The sequence below is a fragment of the Podarcis filfolensis genome (assembly GCF_964270895.1).
Source record: "Podarcis filfolensis genome assembly, chromosome: 3".
Taxonomy (NCBI): domain Eukaryota; kingdom Metazoa; phylum Chordata; class Lepidosauria; order Squamata; family Lacertidae; genus Podarcis; species Podarcis filfolensis.
Genome location: NC_139606.1, coordinates 17,058,145 through 17,076,591, shown reverse-complemented (window position 1 = coordinate 17,076,591; position 18,447 = coordinate 17,058,145). Strand labels below are relative to the sequence as shown.

Here is an 18,447-nt window from a genome sequence, read left to right as displayed (position 1 = left end):
CGCTGTCAAACAGGTCTTAGTGTCAGAAAGTTTTTTCCGAATGTTTAGTCGGAATCTCCTTTCTTGTAACTTGAAGCCATTGGTTCAAGTTCTACCTTCCAGAGCAGGAGAAAACAAGCTTTCTCCCTCTTCCATGTGACAGCCTTTGAGATGTTTGAAGATGGCTATCATATCTCCTCTCAGTCTCCTCTTTTCCAGGCTAAAAATGCCCAGCTCCTCAATCAGGCTTAGTTTCCAGACCCTTGATCATCTTGGTTGCCCTCCTCTGCACACATTCTAACTTGTCAACATCCTTCATAAATTGTGGTGCCCAGAATTGGACACAGTATTCCAGGAGTGGTCTGACCAAGGCAGAATACAGTGGTACTATTACTTCCCTTGATCTGAACCCTATACTTCTGTTGATGCAACCTAGAATAGCATACTGTACAGTCCTCTCTCAGCAGTATAAATGTCTAACCATGGTAGAGGTGCATAGCTGTCAAGCGTCCCTTATATGGCGGGAGAGTCCCTTATCCCAGCGCCATGTCCCGCTGCTGTCCCTTATTGATGATGTCCCTTAAATTTCCCGGGTTTCAAAGGAAGCAGCTCCTCTCCCTCCCTGCCGGCCGGGGAGGAGGGAGGCTCCAACTTTGTTGCTTGGCTGCATTGCTCACCCAATAAGGAGTCTAAGAACAACTGGGGGTGTGGAGCTTGCGTGCCTTGTGCCGATCAAATCGGCCACGTTGCCTGGGGACTCGCCTTTGCTCAGCGCTTCCCAGCGGAGAGGTGATAGTGGTTTTTCTTGCTGCATCCCCTTTGCCAGGTTGCTGCACTATGGGAACCACAGCTTGAGGCTTCGTTTGGCTGCTAGCTGGGCTTTCTGCCTTAGGCTTGGAGGGGCTCAGAAGTCAAACATACCTGTGCTGGGAAAATCCCTTATTTTGACTGCTGATCCCTTATTTTCGAGGCTGCTGTTCCCTTATTTTCAAATCTGTAAGTTGACAGCTATGTAGAGGTGCAGGACCAAATGGGCTTGCCTCACCCGTCAACATTCTCGCATTCAACAAGAAGATCTAAAGGAGGGTTGCATATGACCCACCAAAAGCTCAGGGGGAGGGGACGACGACAACATGGGGACCCCCAGCAAATAGGCAATATATTTAGTTCCCCATCTCCCGCACATTCCCCCTGCCCTTTTACATTTCCCCCCAGCAGTTGCATATCAGCATTGGGCTTCCCCAAGTTTTCAGCAATTCGTTCTGAACTGGAGCTCCTAAGAACACCCCAAAACACATCCTTTTAAAGTGTGTTTTGCTGCTTCCAAGTGCACTATTAATAGTACCAGTCTGAAGGTGCCTGCTATGCCACAGCCAGAAGATCAACGCTCACATCGATTGCTGCCAAAGGCATCCCAGCAGGAAAACAGCACAGCAATCAGCATAATTAGGTCAGCATTCAGACAAAAAGTAGCTCTCATTGTGGACTACTTCTGAAGGCATCTCAGTGCTAGAGAGCCAGCTTGACAGCAGTCAGCAAAACACCATCCGGTTAGGAGGCACTGGTGGAAATAAAATAGAAGTGAAGCAAATTAAACTTCGGGGGGATGGGGGGGGAGCATAACTGGAAGCCAACCAAATGAACTGTGTTTACATCAAACAGCCTGGCTGGTCCCTTCATTTCACATAGAAAGTCAGTTTATTCCATAAGCAGACGATCACATTCGTCTGAGGTCAGTAGGCCAAGACAAGATTTTCTTTATGGAACTGGCTGGCAGCAGCTGAGATACTGTCTCTGCTTGTCACCTCGAGGGATAGTGCAAAAGGCCATTAGCACCAGGTGGCTGGCTGTAAAATTTGAGCGCTGCTCCTTGATCAGGAAGCAAGGTTTGCTGGGCTTTGAAAACTGTCAACTGTAGATATCCACATGCAGCTGGGAAGCAGAGAATGATGACATCCCTGTCAGTAAATGTTTATTGCTTTGATGAAGGATGCTTCTCACCTAGTCAGTAGCCTAGTAGTATTGGTTGCATTCTCCTGGTAGTTTGCAAGCATCTGGCTTCAGCAAATTTAATGTATGTGTAGGAACCAGTTTCTGTGCAGGAGAATCCATGGTGGGATGTGAACCTCAGTGAATGGTGGTTTGGTAGTTGTTACTGGAGGAAATGTGTGGATTCAGAAATAGCCCATGGTAAAACAGAGTCCTGTTAACTGGTACAGTTCTCTCATATCAGACTGCACAGAGCATTGAAAGGTATTTTTCCCATATGGGAATTAAAAGTATTTCAATAGGAAATTAAAATGAAATGTAAACAATAAGATTTCTCAAAGATTAAGAATTTTTTTGGTCAGAAAATAGTTATGCAGTAATGTGTTCTGTCGCTGCTACTGTTCACAGTAGTTAGATAAGACTTTGAAGGAAAAGTTTCTAAAAGAACTCACTGAGCTAGCAAAACAATATCTGTGGTTTATCAGTCCAAATTGCAGACAGGGACACACAGCACTCCTCTTCACAAAAAACTTCCCTGAATATAGACGTTAGGGAGAACAGTTCTTGCCTATCCTTTTCCCTGACACCCTAGTTTTCTGTATGCATGGGTTTAGTTATTTGGTGAGGTGGAGTATTCAGTCATGTCTGCCCCCACCTGCAGTCTGAAGTGAAGGCACCTAGACATGAGTTTGCCAGCTCAGTGAGAACTAAGCCTAAATCTCTGGCTTATTTTGTCAACTTTTAATTTAGTGGTCTATGAGGGCCTGTTGCATGGTAAAACTCTAAATTAATTGTTCAGCAGTTTAAGTACTGCAATTTAACTTTAAAGCCACCCTTGCTTAATTAAATCTGTCTTGACTGACACAGCCAAGAATTTTGTTGATTAAACTTAATGAATAGAAGTTAATGTTGTTTATCCATTCATGCCATTTGATAACTATAAATAGGGGAAAGCTGTCATTATTTGACTGTTTTTAAAACCATGGCTGTGCGGGTGTGTGTATTTAAAGAAGGGAAAGTAAAGCATGACAAAATTTAGTATTAAAATTACTCCCCTTGAAAAGTAGCAACTTAGCCGCCGTTGGACACCTGCACCAGGTTTGTTAAGATGCAGTCTTTTGGACATCACAAAATGAGCACTGAACAACTCTGCGCTTGGGATATGGCTGTGAATGTGTGTTGTTGTTGTTTAGTCATTTAGTCATGTCTGACTCTTCGTGACCCCATGGACCAGAGCATGTCAAGCACGTCTGTCTTCCACTGACTCCCACAGTTTGGTCAAACTCATGCTGGTAGCTTCAAGAACACTGTCCAACCATCTCGTCCTCTGTCGTCCCCTTCTCCTTGTGCCCTCCATCTTTCCCAGCATCAGGGTCTTTTCCAGGAAGTCTTCTCTTCTCATGAGGTGGCCAAAGTATTGGAGCCTCAGCTTCGCGATCTGTCCTTCCAGTGAGCACTCAGGGCTGATTTCCTTAAGAATGGAGAGGTTTGAACTTCTTGCAGTCCATGGGACTCTCAAGAGTCTCCTCCAGCACCATAATTCAAAAGCATCAATTCTTCGGCGATCAGCCTTCTTTATGGTCCAGCTTTCATTTCCATACATCACTACTGGGAAAACCATAGTTTTTACTATACGGACGTTTGTTGCCAAAGTGATGTCTCTACTTTTTAAGATGCTATCTAGGTTTGTCATTGCTTTTCTCCCAAGAAGCTGGCGTCTTTTAATTTCGTGGCTACTGTCACCATCTGCAGTGATCATGGAGCCCAAGAAAGTAAAATCTCTCACTGCCTCCATTTCTTCCCCTTCTATTTGGCAGGAGGTGATGGGACCAGTGGCCATTATCTTCAGTTTTATTGATGTTGAGCTTCAGACCATATTTTGCGCTCTTCTCTTTCACCCTCAATAAAAGTTTCTTTAATTCCTCCTCACTTTAGCTACTGTTTATAAAAGTCACACCAAATGGCTACAGCATTATGAGACAAATGGAACATGTAAATCCACATTATAACATCTTATTACATCATATATGGTACCACATATGTTGGGTTTTGCAGGATATTTCACAGCTTGTTGATAAAGATACCTTTGTTCAGCATGTGATTGTTATACCAGCCTACACTGTAACCCGTCTCCAACATTTTTGTGACCCATGCAATGCTGACTTATTGCTTCATTGCACATCTAGCAGTAGTTGACTTCTGCCTGTACTGCTGATAGCCACTGCTTATCCTGCATCTGTTTGTATGGCCACCGTCACACCACAAAGTGTGGTACTGCACTGATGCAGCACACTTTGTGCCCAGTAGTTCATAAGCATAGTGTCAGGGGCTCGGGAGCAGGAGCACAGGGGAGAGAGGAAATGGAGAGCGAAGGGGAAGAATCCGAGGGTAGCGTAGGGGAGTATGACAGTGACCCGAGAGATTCCATGAGCTTCTCCAGCGAATCAGAAGATTCCCAGAAGGGGGCGCCAATGGTCAGGGCAAGGGGGGTACCAGGGGGGACGCACCAGAAACAAGGAGCCAGCGGGGAACCCCAAAGCAGCAGCGGGGGATCAGGACCAGTTTCCCCACCAGAGCGTAGTGGGGGGGAAGAGTCACATGTGTCAGGACCAGCGTCTCCTCCAGCGGGGAGAGAAGATGAGTCAGGGCTGACCATGCCTCCATCGGAGAGTGGGGGAACGGAGGGGAGGTCAGTTGCAGCTAGCCTCCCCGAAGGGGGAAGCAGTGACAGCAGCAGTGAAACGGTCAGGAGGAAAGTTGCTGGCTGGGCGCGCGCGCCAAGTTCAAATGTACAGGCGCGAGGGACAGCAGGAGACCCGGATTGGGAACCAGCTCCTAAAGCCCGCCGGAGGGAGGGGGAAGGCTCAGGGGATTCAGCGTCAGAAGAGTCTAGAAAGGGCAAGACCTCGACGGACAGGTGGAACCAGAGGCAGAAAGAGCAGAGGAAGAGGTGGAGCAAGGCTAGAGTCTTAAACTGGTGTCTGGGGGGAGGAGACTCAGACGGAGCTTCAGCGGTCTGAAGTTTGAGACGTAGAGCTGCACGCTGCGGCTCTGGAAGTGAAACTGAACTTCAATAAAGACTTCCGTACTTAACAACGAAACGGCGTTGGTCCTTTGTGAGCTGGGACCTCGGGCAGCTCTGACACATAGCTTTCCGTTACTGCTGTCTCCTGTTCTCAGAAAATACATCAGTTTAAATTAACATGCTTGTGAGTCAATTTATTGGTTTACATCACAAATTTGCTACCTTCAAAGGAAATTACCTAGGAAATATTCTTCTTCTCCCCAAGTCTGGCTTCAGAGTGTGGAGTTCAATATGTTCCAGAACCACAACAAAGGGCACACTGTCAGTATTGGCTATTCCAAGCAACTCATATACAGTGGTACCTCGGGTTACATACGCTTCAGGTTACATACGCTTCAGGTTACAGACTCGGTTAACCCATAAATAGTGCTTCAGGTTAAGAACTTTGCTTCAGGATGAGAACAGAAATCGTGCTCCGGCGGCGCGGCGGCAGCAGGAGGCCCCATTAGCTAAAGTGGTGCTTCAAGTTAAGAACAGTTTCAGGTTAAGAACGGACCTCCGGAATGAATTAAGTACTCAACCCGAGGTACCACTGTATTAACTTTTTTGAAACTGGCATGGTATGCTAGAAATCTCAACTTGGCCGTCTGGCCCAGAGCCTTTGCTTTCTTAATGGCTCATTACTTTTCCTTTGTTTTCTTAATGGCTCATCTCCCAGGTGATTGATTACCTCTTGAGGAAACTAGCCTGTCTTTAGCTTTTAGCTTTTAACATTTGCTGGGTCCGGGGATTAAGTGCCTAGCACCCACAAAGTCATAACATAAACTCATAACAATAAACTTCTTTTGTCTTAATGACTTTCCATTTTCCTGTTTCCTTTTGCCCAGTTGTATTTAGTGCTAATTAACACAGCCATTTCTTGTCATTAGGTGCTTTTCAGATAAGTTATGTCTTTTTGGAATTGCATGTGCAGCTTAATGCCTGCAAAAGGGATTCAGCATATGGCCATTTATTCTTACAACACTTGCCTAAAAAACACAAGATTTGTCGGGTTTCTATACAGATACTTATGAGGTTAAAAGAAAAAGGGTGTTCCAGGTATTGCGCCTCAGTTCCGTGTTAGGTGTAAAAATAAAGCCTACAAAAATCCTGACCTTTGAAACACTAGACTTCCTGAATCTCTATCCTGGCTTTCATTTGCTGCCTACACGTCAAGATAAAGGAATAAACAAATGCCACGAATGTTGCAGTACATCAAACCGAGTTGCTTAAGGCTCTGAAGGGCATATGCTACTAGTTTTATCAGATTGAAGAGTCGAGTTATTATATAAACAGCATCACATTGATGCCTAGCAGTAGACAGTTGTAAAAGAAGATCGTGCAATGGAGCTTGCTTGCAGAAACGAATGGAATTTCATCCTCAGGATTCAGTTCGGTGACATGCCATCATAACAAAGCACACCACAGAATGATTTTTATATGGGGAGGAGGGGAAGTAAGGCAATATTGTTTTCTACCCAGTCTCCTTCATACTTTTTGGATTATGGCCACTTCTGTAACCCAAAGATTATCAACTTGTCATTATCAGTTTGTCATTTAATAATCTGAATCATTGGGGTTTCTTCAAGCCAATTGGTCAGCCCTTTTGTATTAATCCCCATGACGGGGTGAGCTCCCGTTGCTTGGTCCCTGCTCCTGCCAACCTAGCAGTTTGAAAGCACGTCAAAGTGCAAGTAGATAAATAGGTACAGCTCTGGCGGGAAGGTAAACGGCGTTTCCGTGCGCTGCTCTGGTTCGCCAGAAGCGGCTTAGTCATGCTGGCCACAAGCTGTACACCGGCTCCCTTGGCCAATAAAGCAAGATGAGTGCTGCAACCCCAGAGTCGGTCACGACTGGAACTAATGGTCAGGGGTCCCTTTACCTTAGCACTTGGATGGTTGGTTGTAGGGGTTGGCCATTCACATTGGGCTGATCCCAGAGCTTCAGAGCTTTGTAGGTATCATAGCAGCTGCCCGAACCCCAATATGTGCCTTCAAAGATGTCGCTGCTGCCTTCAGAAAACCAGTGGGGGTCAGCACTGTTTTGTGGGGCTGTGGCGCAGCATTTATTCCTCCTGCCTTGGACACTTGCCCCCTATGTCCTTTAAGACACCAAGTAAGGAGACACCCAAAGCTTCAGAAAACCAGGTGCAAAGAGAAGACTTGCCTGAAGCAGAACAATGCAAAGCAGCACCCCACCCTGAAGAACTGAACAGCACGTGGCATTTCCAGGAACAAACTTGCCATGGCTCTTCCTTAAATACAATCATTTAGGCAAGATGTTAATCACTGTAGTTGCTCATATGCCTTACCCTATTTTATTTATCTTCAGATAAAATGTGGGGGGAAATCCAGTCAAATCAAGGAGAAGGGGAACTCTTCTGAAAACAGTAGTATGAGAAACATTTATGTTTTTCTGGTGGGATTTTATGCAACTGTGCTCAGTTAGGAAGAGCTGTCAAAACTGCTAGTTAGATGTCAGTTGACAAAAAATTATTAAGAAAATTGTTTGTGTTTCCAGTTCCAGAGCTTTGCAAGAATTGCTTTAAGGCAGCACCTTATTATCTTGGCTTCTCCAGTTTTAGGCCTGCGTTGTTACTGCTCCTCTTTTTTTTCTTTCGTTTTTGCTTCTTTGACTCAGCCAGTTTGACATTTTAAAAGATTACTAAATTGCTACTTTTTTTTCATTTTGGTCATATATTAACTTTTTTGAAACTGGCACGGTATGATTTATATGCTAGAAATCTCAACTTGGCCACAGATGGTTTTCATTTTAGAGGAAAAGGAGGACAAAGTGACTAATATTGGTTTGTTTCTGGGGGAAAATACATTGTTTTCCAGTTTAACCTTATTTAATTTCCTTTGCTGTCAGATCAGAGCAAATTTTTCAAATGTGCTCGCCAGTCTGCGCCGGGGCTGTGTACCTGTATAGCTTTCAAACTTCACGTTCAGAGCTCAAGTGTATCAATAAAGTGACCACTCAGGCAAGGACGCAAGATGCACTTCGGTCTTGTCCCTTTTCAGAGCAACCTTATCAATCATCCCTCAGTTTTTGATTTCGCCAAAGGAAGTTGAGGGTGATGCATGTCAAGCAGTTGGGTTAGCCGTTTGCCAGGACCACTCCAGCAAATGACATCCTGTCACTGCTGACCCAGAGATGCGTAGGAAATTCAATTCCTTTGCTGTTGTCTGCGAATGGATTTTGACAAGACTTCTTTTAACTAGTGCTCAAGAGGAAAGATGGATTTCCTTCACTAGCCAGGCGTATTCTGAACTTTTCAAACAGGGCCTTAACACATCCCTAAAAAAAAAACAGATTCACAAAACTACAAAACCCCTGTAAATTCTAGGTTCCCCCAACAGTTTAAATAGTGTTACTGCTGTTTTCATCTGTGGCAAAGAACATAAGCTTTATTGCTTGTGTGTGCTGTAAGGAATATTAAATCCTAGGGATTCTGAATGAATTTAATGTTATATATGGGTGTAGTAGGAACCATTATTATAGATAATTATTGCAGCTTGAGCTTTACTTGCTTGGACATTTAGTCAGTTTCGTAAGGCTCAACATAATGTGAGGTGCACTGGGAAACTCACTAAAGCAGAGATCGGTGCAAGAAACACCTGCAGATTATAATGTTACGTTTTACCTGGGTGTGAAAAAGCAAACTCTCAGCTATGCTGTTACAGACAATGGCTTCTCTCCAGTTCAGAACAACCGTTGGTAGAAATGCAGACTAAAAGTACTGTAGAAATAACACAGTTGTACCTTGGATCCCGAATGCCTTGCAAGTCGAACATTTTGGCTCCCGAATGCTGCAAACCCGGAAGTGAGTATTCCGGTTTGCAAACGTTCTTTGGAACCCGAACATCTGACGGGGCTTCTGCGGCTTCCAGTTGGCTGCACGAGCTTCCTGCAGCCAATCAGAAGCTGCGCTTTGGTTTCCGAATGTTTTGGAAGTCGAATGGACTTCCGGAACGGATTCTGTTCAACTTCCAAAGTACGACTGTAATTACTATTCTGATTCTTCTTATTGGCGGGCATGCATACTATAGGTAAAGGTAAAGGGACCCCTGACCATTAGGTCCAGTCGTGACCGACTTTGGGGTTGCGGCGCTCATCTTGCTTTATTGGCCGAGGGAGCCGGCGTACAGCTTCCGGGTCATGTGGCCAGCATGACTAAGCCACTTCTGGCGAACCAGAGCAGCGCACGGAAATGCTGTTTACCTTCCCGCTGGAGCGGTACCTATTTATCTACTTGCACTTTGACGTGCTTTCGAACTGCTAGGTTGGCAGGAGCAGGGACCGAGCAACGGGAGCTCACCCCATTGCGGGGATTCGAACCGCCGACCTTCTGATTGGCAAGCCCTAGGCTCTGTGGTTTTAACCCACAGCGCCACCCGTGTCCCATATGCATACTATACCTAGATTTAAATCTAGAGCTTTTCAATGTATTGCTCATGTTGTAAATACTTCAAAACATTGGTTCCTAACCAGCTAGAGATAGGACAAAGAGTTCTCCGTTTTTTTCACACGTTCATTCTCATATGCTTCATATGTTCACATGCATGTTGGGTTTGTAAAATCTATCCAAACCCTCAATTTCCCCACCTCCTTTCATTATTCCTTGATGCTTTCTGTAATCTGGAGGCAGAAAATTAATCCAACCTCAGAGAGCTAGTTTTGTCAGTTGCAAACCCAACTTTCCTTTTCTTCAGAGTACTTTGTACCACTTAAGCTTTAAAACAGTGCAGGTATTGGTAATCATGATTTAAAAAAAGAAAACTTTAAGTTAAACTGTGCTGTTGACTTCAAAGATTTGCAATAGATTATGAGAACAGTGCAAGTGAGCCACGTTCCCTGTTAATATGTCACAACCAGAAGAGCAATTACGGCTCCTCTTTGAATTGCCCAAAGCCATTAATTTTTCTTATAATTTTAATAACTTTACATTAAACCAGGATTTATGCTACATACCCTGAAAACCCGAGCCCCTACGATGTGAGATGGTGCAGAAAACGTTAGAATGACATCTCTCTGCTGAAATATTGCCTATCACATGAACACCAGGCTAGAGTTAAAGAGTACAGGTCTATTAAAATAGCTTCCAATAAGGTTTTTAAATGGCTACAATATCACTCTTGCCTTAATTAACGCTTGAGCAAAGTTGCTCAGCCCAGTCAATAAAGAAGCAGGTCTGAGTTTTCGTCAGGCTTACTCGTGCTTCTTTTCTCTTCCTCTCAGGGGTGTTTGAATTGGAAGGTTAAAGCTTTGAACTAAGCATAGCTCACACCGTATGGATCTGGTTTGGCTGTCTAAAGGGCATAATTATGTGGGACAAACCAAAAGGGCAGTACTGCTGTCACCTTTTCAAATGTTGGGTCAGACGCTCTGTGCAGCAGCAGCAGCAGCTTTGAGACTCAAATAAAAGTTTGAAACAAGTCCACGTTCGGTGCTGAAACCTCTTTGTAGGTTGTCAACCGTCTTTGTAAGTGGATAGAACGCTTTAAAAAGAAAAGTTGCCGTAAAACAAAAGGGGCAGCGAGGAAAAACTAGCAAAGCTGATGTTGCATGTCAGAGGAATTGAAGAACATCCAACTATAGACAACCCTAATTCATTTATTGATTAACCTGATAAATCCATCCTTCTTCCAAGGCGATATAGATCTTCTCAAAGAATTGTAGAGTTGGAAGGGACCACGGGGTTCCCTGTATTGGGAAAATTTTAATATCTAATGTTTTACAATTTTTGATGTATTGTAAGCCACCCCAAGTGACTGGGGAAACCCAGCCAGATGGGCGGGGTATAATAATACAGTGGTACCTCGGGTTACAAACACTTTGGGTTACAGACTCCGCTAACACAGAAACAGTACCTCAGGTTAAGAACTTTACCTCAGGATGAGAACAGAAATCGTGCAGCAGCAGCACGGCAGCAGTGAAAGACCCCATTAGCTAAAGTGGTGCTTCAGGTTAAGAACGATTTCAGGTTAAGAACAGACCTCCAGAACAAAGTAAGTTCAGAATCTAAATGGCCAAAATACTGGGAAATTATAGAACAAGAGGAGGGAAAAGTGAAATTGCAGAGCTATGAGAAATTGAAGTCTAAAGTAAGAGACTGGCTTCATTACTACCAGATAAATGAAGTTTTCAAACAGGACAGGAAAATTGGCTTCCAGGTGGAAAGATCAAAATTAGAAACAGAATTGTTGGAACCCAATACTAAGAATTTGTCAAGAATGTACAACTTGCTGTTGAAATGGAATACACAGGATGAGATGGTTAAATCAGCTATGATTAAATGGGCACAAGACATTGGTCATGACATTACCGTATTTTTCGCTCGATAACACGCACCTGACCATAACACGCACATCGTTTTTAGAGGAGGAAAACAAGGGAAAAAACATTCTGAATGAAACAGTGGATGTATCATTTTTGTGCTTCATGCTGTGGCCACAGACATGTGATCTGATGGTGAATTTGGGGTGACCCAATGCAAAAATCCTGAGAATCCCTGTGGATCCATGCTTTGTAACCACGTTTTTGCACCATTGCAGCCCCAGGCAACAGTGGGTGTGTGATTTTGGGGGGGGCAGGCTGTAGCCATGGACATGCTATGTGCTCTGATGGTGAATTTGGGGTGACCCAATGCAAAGATCCTGAGGATCCATGTGGATCCATGCTTTTTAACCACATTTTTGCACCATTGCAGCCCCAGGCAACAGTGGGTGTGTGATTTTTGGGGGGCAGGCTGTAGCCATGGACATGCTATGTGATCTGATGGTGAATTTGGGGTGACCCAATGCAAAGATCCTGAGGATCCATGTGGATCCATGCTTTTTAACCACATTTTAAGTGGGGAAGGAAGGAAAAATACAGAATGGACAAGGAGCACGAGAGGGGTGTGCAGAGAAGCAGCTGGCTAAGAATGCAGGAGAGGGGTATAACGGGAGGGAGGAAAGGAAGGCAAAAGTTTTCCCTCACCTACCCACCCAAGCCAGCCAGCTCTCTCTCTCTCTCTCTCTCTCTCTCTCTCTCTCTCTCTCTCTCTCTCTCCCTCCTGCATGTTTTCAGCAGCACCGGAGCACAGAGACGACACTCTGCTTTCCCCTCTGCTTGCCTGGAGGGGAGGGGCTTTCCCTGCTCTTTGTTCCGTTTGAGCAAACACAGCAAGGAAACAGAGGAGGGTGGGCAGTAAGACCCTGAGGCAGAATGCAGGAAAGCACCACTTCCTCTTTTCAGGTTTCCCTTCTCCGAGACGCGCGATTTGATTTTTGCCTGATTTTTTTTGCCATTTGGCTCCAGGGACCACACATTCGCTCAATAACACGCACAGACATTTCCCCTTCCTTTTTAGGAGAAAAAATCTGCGTGTTATAGAGGGAAAAATACGGTATGTTTGCTGACTGGGAACAGTTATGGACCACCGGTATAAAGTTTACGGCATGTAATGCCTTAAGAGAGAACATTATGAAAATGATTTATAGGTGGTACATGACCCCAGTCAAGCTTGCAAAAATCTATCATACGCCCAATAATAAATGCTGGAAATGTAATGAAACTGAAGGTACTTTCTACCACCTTTGGTGGACGTGCCCAAGGATCAAGGTCTTCTGGGAAATGATCTATAATGAAATTAAGAAGGTACTTAAGTGTACCTTTCATAAGAAACCAGAGGCCTTTCTCCTGGGCATGGTGGGCCAATTGGTGCCAAGGAAAGATAGGACGTTCTTTATGTACGCTACAACAGCAGCAAGAGTTCTTTTAGCAAAGTATTGGAAGACACAAGAACTACCCACGCTGGAAGAGTGGCAGACGAAGGTGATAGACTATATGGGACTGGCTGAGATGACTGGCAGAATCCGCGACCAAGGGAAAGAGACGGTGGAAGAAGATTGGAAGAAATTTAAAGTTTATCTTAAGAACTGTTGTAAAATTAATGAGTGCTAAAATGTCATGGGTAATGTAAAACAGAATTGCAGTGATAAGTAATTGGGTAAGAGGAAAAAGATCAAAGATAGTGAATTTTAAGTAATTGAAACTAGGGGTTGCTGGGAAAGTTTAAAACAGGGATGCAGAAAAGGGAGGTATGGGGAAGTCGTTGAAATAAGGTTTAAGAAAAAGAGGTTATGAAATTATACATGTTTATATGTTTGTTTGTTTATGTGTTGTTAGTTTTATTGTCTTTTAATATATGTTGGAAAATCAATAAAAATGTATTTTTTAAAAAAAAAACAGAACAAAGTAAGTTCATAACCAGAGGGACCACTGTAATAATAATAATAATAATAATAATAATAATAATAATAATAATAATAATAATAATGGTGTTGTCCAACCCCTTTCCCCCAAAACGGGGGTTGAACCCATGACTCTCAAATTAAGAGTCTCATGCTCTACCAACTATGCCATCCCCTCAGAACATAGGGTTCCCCCCCTAAAAATAGGTAGTAGTATATATCCAAAGAAAATTGAGACAAAACGCCAGTCTGTAATTAATGTTGGTGTTGTAAATACATCTTCTGAGTAAGACATTGGTGCATTCTCCTAAGTTGTATATGATGCTTCTTGCGAGGAGGGTGAGAGAAAAATCCTTTTAATAAATAATAAATAAATCAAACTATTATTGCAGTTTAGCCGCTTTAACTCTCTACCCAGCTGTACCCATTTTTGAAATGCCCGCTGCTCAGCTGCTGCATCCAACATTTGTGTTTTCGTTGTCTTATAGAGGGAATGCGCATGAAACAGAGGAGACCTTGCTCTGCGAACTAGTCATAACTCAGGCTGACACATCTGTTCCCTGATTTAAATGACTGTTTTGTCTGTTGACATTCATTTTACAGGGATTTTGTTGTGCATCTCAAAGCAAAACGTTGGTGTGGAGGTTAGTACAGTCAGGAGAAGAAAAAAGACCAATAAAATAGCTATGCGCTTTGCTTAACATTTTGAAGTATTTGCGTAATAAATCTCTGAGAACTTTAGCAGTATTTAGACACATCAGTCATGTTTACATGGAAAAACTTCACCTGAAGATGAAATTTCTACTTATTGGGGAAAGCTGCTCAAAATAAATTTGATGCTCCATGTAACTCTCTGAACTAAAGTATCCATTTTTCAAAGGATACTTTAGTAAATAGATTATTTTCTCCCCTGAGTCCACAATTACAGTGTGCAGTGTCACTGGGATACAGCAAGGCTGTTATTATCCAGTCTGTTACTGAGCAAGCCTGATCCTTTTTACTGTACATAATATTTCCATCACCACTGCTTACATTTCACCTCTTCATTTACTCTCCATCATACGTTTTATGGGCATTTGGGCATTTCACATGCTCTCGTTTTCCACTCAGATATTACATTGTTTTCACCAGGAGTCTGAGATACGTTTTGCATAAATTCTCCTCATGCCATGACAGTTGGTCACTTGCTACTCTTAAGGTATTATTTATAGTGAATTTTACACACTATTTGGGACTCCACAAAAAGTATCAGGGAGCAAATGCACAAATGATAGGCTCATCTGTACTTTCTGGTATATCCTCTATAATCTACCCATAGTAAAATGCCCACGAATCTGGAGTCTCTGTATCTTTCTGTAGGGCAGATTTTCAAATTCCCTCTTCAGATGTTAGAGTTCCTGGATTTCTGCAGTGCTCAAAGCTACCCATAACAAAGGGGCAATGGTGAGAGATGAAAAATGTCCGAACTTCTTCTAAATTTAGCTATAATAAAGAGAGAACAGGTCTTGATATTGCAAAATTCCATGCAAAAGCATGGAATTTCTGGTCATTTACTGATATTTCCCAAGCACTTGTAACCCAAGCTTGAAGCATTGAAAGAGAAATGCAGGACATTATCATAGGGCCAGACTAGATGTTGTGTTTTGGGTTGTTGTTTTTTTAGTGGGATCACCATAAAGATACTAGAAAATTTTGAAGTGTACAAAATCCACAGGATATTGTAAAGTTGGGAGATAGGTAACTGATAGATAGTAGACATAAGAATTTCATTCTACCAATAAAAAAAAACCCTGAATGCAACTTTTAGAGCAATTTCTATTAAGAAACATTGTTCAAAATTTGCCAGGCACATTTTGCACCTGGCAATCAGCCACAAGACAAAATGAAGATGCCTGGGCGCCAGGATAGTCTCAACCATACTGATGTCTCAACCATACTCGGATCTTGACTGTTTTCACACACTAACAACACATCCTTTAGAATTCTATCCATGTTGTTTTACCTTCACAATCAGAACGAAATTCAGAAACCGAAAAGTCGTATTGCAAAATAGTGACTTTCAAGCCATCTGGCCCTAAAATGGCAACTAGGCGTTCTGTTTCGTTGACTGTAATTGTTTAATGAGCCATTTATATCTGAGTTTCTAACACTGTTAAGAAGTACTGCAAATCTTCATGTACTTCACATTGTTAGATATTTTGCATCTTTATATACCTCACAAAACTCAAACATTGTGACTTTTCAATACTGTATTTATTTTTACTGTATTCTTTATCTTCTGAGGTAAATGTTGTTTTAAAGTTGACAAAGCTATATTTACCTCAGAAGATAAAGAATACAGTAAAGATGAATACAGATGGAGCTATTAAAATAAAACATGAAAAATCTCATTTCATGGCTCAGAATGTTGTTCTGACAAAGTGGCAAACACTTCTTTCATGTATATTTTTTGGTGAAAATAGCAAAAAGAAGAATTAATCAAAGGATTCTTAAGGAAAAAGGCAGGTTAGGCATTCCAAATATTAAACCGTATTACACCCAATGTACTTAATAAAATTCATCTATATAGTGGACAAGATTCTATTTAGTGATTTATACGGTTGACCAAGAAGAAGAGGAGGCCTAAGCAAGAATCGAACAATGCGTTTTCAAAGGGCAGTAGAGATTGCCAAGACAATGATCTTTCACAAATGGAGGGCCCAAAGGGAACCAGCTGCAGATCACAAGTCTCACAACTTCTTGAGTCATGCAGACAATGAGAAAGCAGCTTATTTTGAAAGAGAGAATCTTAATAACTTTGAACATATCTGGCACAACTTCCTCAACCTCTTGTCAAAGGTGTGTGATTACCCAAGACGACTGTCAGAGACACTCTGAAAATATATATTCCCCTGTTCCCCCTCTGTTTTTGTTAATTTATTTAGTCTTATGTGATTTGAGCATCTAGAGGTTGGGATTCTGGGACACTGGAAATACATTTGAAGGGGTTCCAGTTTTATGAGGAAGAGAAAGGTGTTGGAAAAGGAAAATATTGCACCCCAAAATATTGGGCCACATGTTTTGGAGTATGAGTTATTGTATTGTTATATTTAAAATAATAAACAGTGAGCAGAATACATTGATAAAGGGTTGAAGAGAAGACCCATTTATATTGGTGGATAGGATTTCAGTGGTCTGTTGGATGTATAACATGCAGTACATTTGTTAGTAGAAAATTGGGATATGTTTAGAAGGAAGATCGATTTTTAATCAATGTTTAAGATTTTAGTCAAGATGAATAGTTTTAAAGGTTTTGTATTTCAGTTGGTATGATTCTTAATTTTCTAGTGATTTATAAAGGCTTCTTCTCTTGTAATGCTTCTCTAAGCGCAGTATTCACTACATAACAGTTGTGATTTTGTTTTTCTCTCCCTCCACAGGAATACCTCAGAAATTTCTTTGCTGTGATGCTCAACTCTCCATCATCACCACTGCATGTAAACAAAGAGGGTCTGGCCCTTTCAAAACATGCTATCTGTGAGTTCTCATCATTCTTCAAGAAAGGTGTTTTTGACTACAGCAGCCATGGCACAAGTTAACCATTGGGAGCCTCACTTCCCAGCCGAAGAATACACTTTATCTTGTCTTCCTTGCTGCTCCATGAACTCAGCAACAAAATTGGGTTGCAATTCCTGGAAAATTTCCACCCAAACTATTGACTGTTGAAAACAGCATTTTTAATGGTTCTTCTACCTACTTCTGGGTTCTTCTTTAGAGGTTTTCTACTTTACATTGGTCTGAGAAACAATGCAAGTTTCACGCACGGTTGAGACCACTTGACGGCCAAAGTTCTTTGCACATGTTCTCTGGCAATACAGAGAGATACAGCCTTCCATTACTGTTTCCAAGTTATTTTGATTAAGTTTTCAGCAGGCAGACAAGCTTATATCTTAAGCAGGTTTCCTGTTCCATTTAAAAAAATACTGGCATGATGCCTTGTGTATCTCAAGAACTGCACTTTATCTATTTGATCATAGCATTTTCTTCCGCATATTACCTTAAATTTGAATGTTTACAAAATATAATCTGCAGAGAACTGGACACCATTGTAATCCGAAGACTTGAGATTTTGAGTGAATCATTTGCCATTAATTCAAAAGAAAAGGAAGCAACAGCTTTTTTTGGAGGGGAATGAGGTCAGCTTCTTTTCACATTTTCTAATTATATGGATTGTTACTGTATATTATGTATCATATTGTGCTCATGGCTAGGCATAAAAGAAATGCAGCATGGCATCTTACTTTTTAAACTTATTTTCCCCCATAAAGGTATAACGCTATCATTGACTGATCCTTAGTTGCAAAAATAAGAATTTAGACTATTTCAATGCGCTTTAAGATTTACTCAGGGCTTATTTAGAATTGCACATGTATAGAGGCAGCAATATCCATTTTGTAGAAGTACAAATTGAAAAAAATATATTATGACCTACAATGGAGGCATGTACATACTCTGTATATAATAAAGATTTTAAAAAGCAAAACCACCGACTGTAACTATCTTCAAGGACTGCTAAACTCATTTGTGAGCGCTCTCTTTCTCTCTGTATCTTCAAGTACAATAAAGATTCTCCATTTCATCAAAACTGAGCCTTAAAGATTTCTTAGTATTAGGCAGAAGTTAATCTTGATTTTATTGTTGCAAAAGGCAGGGATTCTGTGTGTAGGATTTTCACAGACTTTTATTCCGTAGTTGTATTAGTGCTAATAATAGGAGTTCTGTTCAGAAGGAAATTGGGCTGTCTAAGTCAGTTTCCAGGGTAACTTCTCCCATTAGGATGGAGCTACAAAAAAGTCAGAGTATTCTAGATTCATTTGTGAATCTAAAAGTGTATGTAAGAGCACTGGATCGCTAGATTTCTCTTTCAAACGACCCTCCATTCACTATCCAGAATACCTCTTCTAGGCTGAACTCTGCAGGCACAATGATGACAGCTGAGAATACCATATTCATCACCTCCCTAGCCTAGACTTTTGATTAGACTTTGATGCAAGCCTGTTTTCATCCCCCGCCCCTCTTTCGCAAGGTTGTTATTGTACTTCACGAGATCTTAACCTATTACAGTATTTGTAAGAATGGATTCCAAATATCCGTGAATTTGTCCATGGCAAGTCTGCGTTTATATGCAAGTTGTTC

At 42.0% G+C, this 18,447-nt stretch overlaps 1 protein-coding gene across 6 annotated transcripts in view; it reads left to right on the top strand.

Moving 5' to 3' along the window:
• LOC310759631 (kinesin-like protein KIF16B) overlaps positions 1-17,896 on the top strand; it is a 101,686-nt gene extending 83,790 nt beyond the window's left edge. For all 6 annotated transcript variants that reach the window (XM_083607066.1, XM_083607067.1, XM_083607069.1 and 3 more), the window contains one exon: positions 16,692-17,896. In XM_083607066.1, the coding sequence (XP_083463192.1) occupies positions 16,692-16,850 (159 nt within the window). In that variant the 3' untranslated portion in view covers positions 16,851-17,896. The remainder of the gene's footprint in view (positions 1-16,691) is intronic.
• Positions 17,897-18,447: the final 551 nt, after the last annotated feature.